The sequence below is a fragment of the Podarcis gaigeae genome, assembly GCF_964106915.1.
Source record: "Podarcis gaigeae genome assembly, chromosome: 8".
Lineage (NCBI taxonomy): Eukaryota > Metazoa > Chordata > Lepidosauria > Squamata > Lacertidae > Podarcis > Podarcis gaigeae.
Genome location: NC_139684.1, coordinates 81,334,357 through 81,343,864, shown reverse-complemented (window position 1 = coordinate 81,343,864; position 9,508 = coordinate 81,334,357). Strand labels below are relative to the sequence as shown.

General features: G+C 47.0%; 1 protein-coding gene across 1 annotated transcript; it reads right to left on the bottom strand.

Moving 5' to 3' along the window:
* Positions 1-933: 933 nt before the first annotated feature.
* APOC1 (apolipoprotein C1) lies at positions 934-6,718 on the bottom strand. Its single transcript, XM_083754468.1, has 4 exons — positions 6,543-6,718; positions 4,391-4,468; positions 3,278-3,428; positions 934-1,254 (listed from the first exon to the last, which is right to left on the bottom strand). The coding sequence occupies exons 2-4, from the start codon at positions 4,443-4,445 to the stop codon at positions 1,179-1,181; spliced, it is 282 nt and encodes a 93-aa protein (XP_083610594.1). The 5' UTR covers positions 4,446-4,468; positions 6,543-6,718; the 3' UTR covers positions 934-1,178.
* Between the last annotated feature and the right edge of the window lie 2,790 nt (positions 6,719-9,508).

Here is a 9,508-nt window from a genome sequence, read left to right as displayed (position 1 = left end):
CTTTGCCTCAAAGAATTGTGGGTGGAGTAGTTTACTCCTCACAGGGTTACAGCTCTCAGCAAATGTGCTTTGAAGGTCTAGTGCATATACACAGACCTGAGTTTAGGAGCAGGTTGCTCTAAGTGACGACCAGGTGATTGGCAGTTGCAGCAACCTTCTTTGAAGATGCTTGGCATTAGGAGAGCACCTTCAGAAGAGGTCAGGATTGTGATTAATGGGAAACCCTTTGCAGTCTCTGCAGAAGGAAAAATTAAAAGCAGAGCATTTTTCCCTCTGCAGAGGAAGCGGATTGAAATCAAAGCTGTGTCTTCCACCCTTGCTTGGATGCACCGGGGAATTCCTAACACAACAACAAAGTTCAAAGAAATGTGCATTTTGGGGGATGGTTGTGTTTTGGTTCATTCCTGCATCTACAGGGGTTGGCTAGATGACTCTATGGTTCTATGTATTGTTTTGCAAAGTGTGAATTAGGCAAGTTCACTTTTAAGTGCAAACCGAATCAAATTTCTCTCCCATCTCTGTTTCAGGGATCTGGGGGAAAGGCTGGATTTTGTACTTTTGTCAACTTAAAATGGTTAGTCCAACCTCACTCTGTTTCTCTAGAATACATGCACACATGGTCTCCGATGCAATCTGAGAATTCACTCCTGCGACTTTCAAAATTGTATTGTGAGAGAAGAGGATGGGGTGTGTCCTTTGAAGCTCAAACAACTTCGGAGTCTGACCGTGTGAAAATTTGAACGCACATGAAATACCTTGCGGGAGGGGAGAAGAGAGGAAGAAATAGTTTTGCTGGTGTGGCAACTTCAGGAAATTGTTTGAGAACTTGGGAAGGGGGAAGGAACCCAAATCACAATTCTTCCTGCCCTGTGATGAAACCTTTGGAAGAAAACCTAATGAATAAACAGATAACCATTGCAATAACAATCGAGATTACAGAGGGAGGAATCTTCTGTTTATTTGAGGGTAATAAATGATTCCAATAAATGCATAACAAAAAAATAGAAAATGGAGGAGCCAAGGAGAGGTGTGGCCATGCAGCCCTGCCTCCTCCTCCCAGATTTTCCTGCACTTGGAGAGAAATAGATGTTCCTCCACTGCAACCTGCTGGCGGTGGAGAGTCATATGCAGATCTCCCTTCCAATCAGAGGTGTGCGGTGGTGGGGGAAGGGATGGATTCAGGCAGATCCGTCGCTGGAAAACGTCGCCTTGACTTTGTCCTTCACCTGCTGGAATCTTTCAGAGAGCCAGTTCCTGCCAACGGGAAGGCAAGAGTGAAGGAGCCCTGCCGCCCTCGCCAGGGTCTGTGCAAGACACGGCACTTGATCGAGGTGGGCACCCTGCCCCCTCCCACCTCCCATGCTACCCCTCCACCTCTCCCCCTTACGCCAATTGGCTGTTAAACAGTTCTTCCCCCCCTAATGAGGAAAATAAGTGAGGAAAATTCTCAGGGATGATTCACATCCTGGCCGGCACTTTCTTGATCTCCTGCCCTCAGGCAGAAGATATAGAAGCAGGGTTAGTCACACCAACAGGGTAAAGAATAGCTTCTATCCGTGGGCTGTTAGGCTGCTGAATGAAAAGATAACAGCAGGGCAACTGACTTCAGGGTTTGGTGGGTGTGCGTCAGGAAACGAGGGGAATTAAGACTAAGAGAGCTGAGTGGGGGTGCTCGTGTAATCTCACTGCATACAAGTTGTACAAGTGACAATAAAGTATTTCAATAAAGCAGTGGCGGCGGCAGCCTCCTGAAGTCTGCCTTGCCCCTTCAATAATAATAATAATAATAATAATAATAATAATAATAATAATTTATTTGTACCCCGCCCATCTGGTTGGGTTTCCCCAGCCACTCTGGGCTGCTTCCACAAAGACCAAAAATACACTAAGATGTCACACATTAAAAACTTCCCTGAACAGGGCTGCCTTAAGATGTCTTCTGAATGTCAGGTAGTTGTTTATCTCTTTGACATCTGATGGGAGGGCGTTTCACAGGGCGGGCGCCACTACCCAGAAGGCCCTCTGCCTTCTCTACCTTGCTCAGAGGTGAGCGGGGTCCTTCTTCAGGGGGAGGCATTCTGGGGGTGAGGGGGCCCGGCGGAGAGCACCTACATCACCACCAGTCCCCAAGAGTGTCTGAAACGAATTTCTAGCTGCAGTGGCAAAGGGGCAGTGACTGCCTCATTCTGTCCCGTTCTGCTATCTCCACCTACTGGTGGCTGGAGGAACTGTTGTTTCTCTTGAATACCCGTCGAGATTGGGGAAAGATGTTGCTCTCTGCAGATCCTTGCTTCCACAGCAGCCCCTTTTTCTTTGCAACCCTCCCCCCCCCCTCCACAGAAATGCAGGGCCTGATGCTTTCTAGCCAATCTAGCCGGAATCTAGTTGGAGCCCAACTTTGCACTCTGAAAATATAAGAACCCGCCTTATACTTAGCCTGAATCTAGCTTTATCCATCTAGCTCAATATGGTCTACTCTGACTGGCAGAGGTTCTCCGGGGCTTCAGACAGTGGCCATTCCTAGCCTTTCTCTGGAAATGCTAGGTGTCAGACCTTCTGCATGCAAAGCCACTAAGCTACAACCCACAGGAGCTTTCGGGTTCCTTTTGGGCCTTAATGAGAATTGGTGAAAAGACATAATTCAGATTCATCAAGGAGCATGACTTTGTTGCTGTTGGAGCTTCTTTTTATGCCATCCCACTTTCTAAGTAGAAGAGTTTGGATTTGATATCCCGCTTTATCACTACCCTAAGGAGTCTCAAAGTGGCTAACATTCTCCTTTCCCTTCCTCCCCCACAACAAACACTCTGTGAGGTGAGTGGGGCTGAGAGACTTCAGAGAAGTGTGACTGGCCCAAGGTCACCCAGCAGCTGCAGGTGGAGGAGCAGGGAATTGAACCCTATTCAGCAGATTATGAGTCCACAGCTCTTAATCACTACACCACACTGGCTCTCTATTCAAGTAGTTAGGTGAGATATTTTGCTAGGCTAGGGGGCTCAGGGCAGGTTCCGTGGCACACAAAACTCTGTCTGCTTCATGTGTCTCAGCAGTTGCCCCCCCCCTGAAGTTTTGCCCACACTATGGCTCTGGGGCACATTTGACGCACACCCTTTCCCTCAAAGAATTCTGGGCACTGTAGTTTATCCCTCAGAAAGTTAGAATTCCCAGCAACCATTAACAAACTGCAATGCCCAGAATTCTTTTTTTGGACTGGGAGAATTCTGTGCGTACACAGCCCTGGGTTTCAGGCCTTGCAAGGAAGCCACCGGAAATTCACCTGGCTTTGGTGATCGGCTCACTGTTGTGGAACTCCTGGAAAGCGGTTTTGGTCTTCTCTCCAGCGTTGTCAATAAAAGTCTGAACATTACGCTGGAAGTTCTCGAACCTTTGAGACAGGGAGGGCTCTGTCGGCTCCACCTCAGTGGAGGCTTAGAGAAAGCAAAGGGAACAGGAGCAAAGACAGTGAGAAATAGATTGCACAGCTTGGAAACTAAACATATCTGACTTTGCAATATGCCCCAACTGCCCTCTTTCCTCCTGCTGTTCTCTGATTCAACCATCTCCTTTCTTTCCCTGGCTGGCCCTAAACACGTCCTTGTGTTGCATCTTCATCGACATGTATGATTCAAGTGAACCAGGGTTATGCAAAACTGCCAAAAGCTAACCTCGGTTAGTATGGCGCAATCACATCTTACGTGTAATTAGCTAGCGTGGTTTCAACCTTGCACAGTTGAACCGAGTTTCAATTGAACCAAGGCATGCAAACCTGCTAAAAACTAACTTCCGTTAGTTAGGGCTACCATATTTTGAAGAGCAAAAAAGAGGACACATTTGCCAACTTTTACTTTTAACTACGGATTGCCATGACGACTCTCATTTTTAATAGCCCTACTATATGTTTCTCATTATATAAGTGACTTTTGCTAACACTCTCCAGATCACATCCAGCCTATCTCCCCCTCTTATTTTTAAGCCTCTGTTGCTTCCAAGCCTCACACCCACTGAACATCAATGCCTAATGCAGATCCTGCCCACAATCTTGGCCAGCCGCAGATCCAAACCCGGCACTGATGGGAAGCCAAATGTTCTCTGGCCAGGGGGGGAAAAGTGTTGGTGCTTTCATATGAGAGGGAAAAAATTATGTTTCCCAGCTGCAGTGATAGGATTTGCACAGACATGTCAAATGGAAAGAGCTGTCAGAGGGAGGGGCTTATTTTGAGCTCGGGGTGTGTGTGTCCGGGAGCAGGAAGGTGTGGCAAGGATCCTTTGCCAAACCTGCGCAACTAGAGTTTCCAAATTAGCCAGTGGAAGGCAATAGATGCCGTCTAGCTTGTTCCAGTTGCATTGGTGGCGCTGCATAATGAGCTAAGAAAAGGTTTTCGGCTCCTACCTGTCACAGCAAACAAAGCCATGAGGACCACTGCAACGGAAACCGCAAGCTGCATGGTGTTGGAGAGTTTTAGAGTTCCTGGAGGAAAAAAGGAAGGAAGAAAACAAGGGCATATATAGGTGGAACTGGTTAATAACGGTGACAGTGGTGTTGAAACGCTCATGCGCTGCCTAATGACTGTGTCTAAGGTTGCTTCCACATAACTAAGAAATCCTGTCCTGTTCTCACAAAATTTTGATGCCATCAGTCGTTCATTGAGCATTCATTCTGATTTGCCTGCAGGGAGGTCAGATGACATTGCATCCAGCCAGCTATATCACCTCACGCTTCCCAGGGCTTTCCCCATTACTTTCCTTCCAGCAAGAAGTCCAGAAGTGGGTTTGTTGCATGAGATTAACGTCAACCGTGCAGCCTGAGTTTGCTGGTACGTGATCAAACCCTACCCAGAACTTGCAACAGTCTGGAAGCACCGTAAGAGGCGCAGGGGCAGGGACTGGTTTAAAAGAAGAGAGAGTTGGCAACCCTTGCAGCAGAAATCTTCCGCACCTTTACCAGGTTCAGTACACCTTGTAAAATTCTCAACAATGCTGCAAATGGCTTCTTTTTCTTTCTCATGTTCTCCTTCACTGCCCTCCCGTCCCGTCTCTGATTCCCCACCTCCACCCAGAAATGGAATGATGTTCTGCCTCCTCTCTTGAAGGACGGTGACAGACAATTGCCACCTGTCACCTGAAAAGGCACCCGTGTGTTTCACAGCTCGCCAGCTGACAGGCAAAGCTCCCCCCCCCCCGAATACTAATGCAGTTATGGAAGGATCCTTCACCGGCTGAATTTCTGCCTGGTATGAAACTCACGATGGCATGAACTCTCCATTAAGGAAGGGGGAAAGGCAGGGATCAATGCAGCCATGTTAGATGACTCATAATAAATCTGAGTCGCTTGCATGGCTGTCTGCTCTTGGTTTAGAAGAGCTTCTGACAGCGATTTTGGGGAGGGGGCATCTCAAAGATTCACCTGCTTCATGCAGCTGTTAAAGGCATAAAAACACAGGAAGATCCTTTTATACCAGTAGTTCAGTATTGCATACTCTGGCTGGCAGCTGCTTTCCAGGGTTGCAGCCTGGAGATGTTCTCAGACCCACCTAGAGAGGCCATGGATCGAACCTGGGATTTGCATGCATGCAAATGAGGTGTTGTACTACGGCTAGGAAGGGACATGGGTGGTGCTGTGGGTTAAACCACAGAGCCTAGGACTTGCCAATCAGAAGGTCGCGGTTCGAATCCCCGCGACGGGGTGAGCTCCCGTTGCTCGGTCCCTGCTCCTGCCCACGTAGCAGTTCGAAAGCACACCAGTGCAAGTAGATAAATAGGTACCGTTCTGGCGGGAAGGTAAACGGCATTTCCGTGCACTGCTCTGGTTCACCAGAAGCGACTTAGTCATGCTGGCCACATGACCCGGAAGCTGTACGCCGGCTCCCTCAGCCAATACAGCGAGGTGAGCGCCGCAACCCCAGAGTCGGCCACGACTGGACCTAATGGTCAGGGGTCCCTTTACCTTTACTACGGCTAGAAAATTGCAACCCTCTGTTAGTGGCAAAAGCTAAACCAACATCTTGGAAAAATGAGGCAAAAACCTCTCTTAGGGTTGCACTTCATTGCCACCTCCCTCTGCCCACTAAACTTTCTGAAGCTTGCTCCCCTCTTCTGAGTCTGTAGTCCTGTCTGTTTGCCCCCGCACCACTCCCCAATCCTGTATTTTGCTCGGTCTCATGTTCTTAGATTTGCTTCCTTTTTTTTAATTTAAAAAAGGCTCTGTTGTTGTTTTTTTAGAAGCAACGCAGCAGACAGTCATTTAACAGGTGAAGCTCTCCCTGGCATGGAGATGCAGCAAAAGCAACAGCTTTCCCTGCTGAATTTCTGTGCAGTAAATTCCCGCTGTTAAAGACGCAGGCCACTCAGAGAGAGAAAGTGCTCCATCTTCGCACACTTCTCATTTAAGATGCCATCGCCAGGGGCTCTGCATTAACTTGCCACGTCTAGATTTTGAAATAATAATAATAATAATAATAATAACTTGACTCTAATTTAGTCACCCCGTTTGAATTCCCCTTTCCCCACATGCCAAATGAATCCATTTCTATATTTCCACTTACTTGCAGCTGGGAGTCGAGACGAGAATCCAAGGTGAATTGGGAATTCCTTCCCAGCTACTCCAGCTGCTCCCTATAAACCTAGGCACCCTGCCTCCAACATCCGCCCCTCAGAGGGCAGCAACCTGAGCCTTGCTGCTATTTCTCCTCCCCTCCGCAACTGGGAGGTTGCTCCATCCCTCCCAGGAATTTAAACCGCAGCCAGGGATGCTGTAAGAAAAGAAGGCGAGTAAGTGTGTGTGTGTGTGTGTGTGTGTGTGTGTGTGTGTGCAATCCCATTTCCCCAAACTTTAAAGTCACTGGGAAGTTGGGGGGTGGGGGAGAGAGAAGGAACCACCTTCCACGCAGCCCAGTTTGCTTGTACTTTTGGTCTGCCTGAGCAGTTTGCAAAAAAGGCTGGGGGGAAAAGAGGCCAGCCTCCCTTCTTGAGGCTTCCCGGATAGGGTTTTGCCTCTAAGATGCTTTTGTGATCTGGAAGGATAAATAGCCCTGAGGCACAGTTAAAGGATAGCTCAGCTGGTTAGAGCATGGTGCTGATAACACCAAGGTCGCAGGTTCGATCCCCCTATGGGATAGCTGCATATTCCTGCATTTCAGGGGGCTGGAGTAAATGATCCTAAAGGATTTCTCCCAGCTCTATGATTCTATGAATAATAATAATAATTTATTATTTATACCCCGCCCATCTGGCTGGGCTTCCCCAGCCACTCTGGGCGGCTTCCAACAAAATATTAAAATACAGTAATGCATCAAACATTAAAAGCGTCCCTAAACAGGGCTGCCTTCAGATGTCTTCTAAAAGTCTGGCGGTTGTTGTTCTCTTTGACATCTGGTGGGAGGGAGTTCCACAGGGTGGGTGCCACTGCTGAGAAGAGATTATGGTCTCTCAAGTCATATCCCCCCCCCCCCAGTGTTTAAGTTCACACATGGAAGCACTTGCGCCTGATTCTCAAAACGCTCAGTCTGTGGGGGCTTCCTGAAAGTCTCAGGTTTGGAATTTACATTTCCAAAGGTTGTCGTCTGTCTCTAACCTCTAAGGAAGGAAAGAGAGTCCAAAACCTTCTGAGGTAGCCTCAAGGCCACCACAATTTGGAAGGCTACAAAAGAGGAATTGACAAATTCGAGGAAGATAAGGCTATTCAATGGCTACTAGACATGATAGCTATGTTCTGTCTACGCAGTCGGAGACAGTCATCTTTCTGGAAACTGCCGGAGGGGAGAGGGCTCTTGTGTTCAAGTTTCCCACAGTTATCTGAGTGGCCCCTGTGATATGCTATCGATTGGCCTGATCCTGCGGGCTCTTCTCGTGTTCTTTGGGTCAGCAACATGCATAGGATGTGAGTGGTGAGACTCAAAAAGGAGGCTCCTTTGCTCAGTCAGAGAGCTCATGTTTTGCAAGCAGAACATCCTGGGTCTAATCCTTGCTACCTTCAATTTTAAGAGAGATGATCAGATAGATAGTGATGATCTTTGCTGTGCTACTGAGATTTGTGTTGTTTTTTTAAAATAATTTTTATTAACTGGCCAATCATATCAAATTAAATCACATCGTATAAATTCCAAATTACAAAGCCAAATTTTTAAATTTTGTTGGGGGAACCCATACTTCAAGATCCAAAGGGGGATTCAGATCATCTTCTTATTACTGCGTTAATGTCCAAATCAGTCCCAATCAGTCCAAACAAAGTTCATAATTCTATCCAGTCTTATCTTGGTGTTGCCACATCATATCTTGTCCATATAATTTCTCTTTTTCCTTTACGATCTCTTCTGTTAGTCTCCTTAAGCCTATAGCAAGGTCCAGATGGTTTCCATATATCTCCTTCGTAGATAACATCACTCTTTCCATCGTAAAATTTGGCATTTGTCGCTCTTAAGTCCCACTGAGAAGTTGATTCACGATATGTAAACAACTCTATTTCTCTCTTTCTCCTCCCAGACCCAAGAGCTCCAACAATGCCTCCCAAAATGGCGACAGCATTTTGACTGCGTCACTCCAAAACTCTTAGCTTTCCAGCTTCATCTTGAAACATTGCTTTGGATCAAAGGTTTATCTCCACACAGCCTTAAATCCACAGCTTAAGTCCTTAATTTCTGACTCATTAGGGGAGGGGGCTACTGAGATTTGTTAACTGCCTTGAAGACCTTCCTAAAGACAGAGAGCAGATAGGCTGATGAAGCAAGTACGAATACATAGCCCTGAACACAAAGAGTTGGTTTCTATACTTCAGGGTGTATATTCTCACATTGTGTGTTTTCAGCTGCAACACAGGAAGCTGTCTCCTACTGGGTCAGACCTTTGACTGGCAGTGACTATCCAAGATTTGGGGAAAGGAAGGCATTGGGGAGTTTTGTATGTTTTTACCCGTCCCTCCTCTCCCCCTCCCCATCCCACAACACATTTAAATGTGTATTTTCTCTAAATACATGCATTTTCAAAAATGGGAATTCTGATGCCTTCAAACAGCCAAGAATTGCATTGCAGAACAGGAGAGGTGTGAAGTCCAGTGGATCGCTAAAATATGTTCCACACATTAGTCCGAGAGGTGCAGGTCAGAAAATATTGTGCAGGAATTCACAAACACCATCTTCCTCAAGCTTTTCTGCTCACGACAAATTGGTTTATACAGCATGTTAATTCTATTTTCTGAAGCAGAAGCTCCCTTCTTGTTCTTCTTCCTTGGCCCGCTCCGGAAGTCAGGAGAACAGGGCAGGTGTCAAGGTGCAGAGCTGTTCTCAGTCCCATTCTTCCAAGACTCAGAGCCACCATCCTAGTCCTCATGAGGCAGGCGGTACAACAAGTTTGTAGGCTGCACAGGACGTCATCCCCTTCCCTGGGCAGGCGTGGGGGAGAAACCTGATTCGATTTAAAGTTGAACTTGCCTAATTTGCAATTTCCGAAACAACACATGAACTAGAACACAGCCGCCTCTCAAAATTCGGACTTTTCTGAATTTTGTCATACTGCT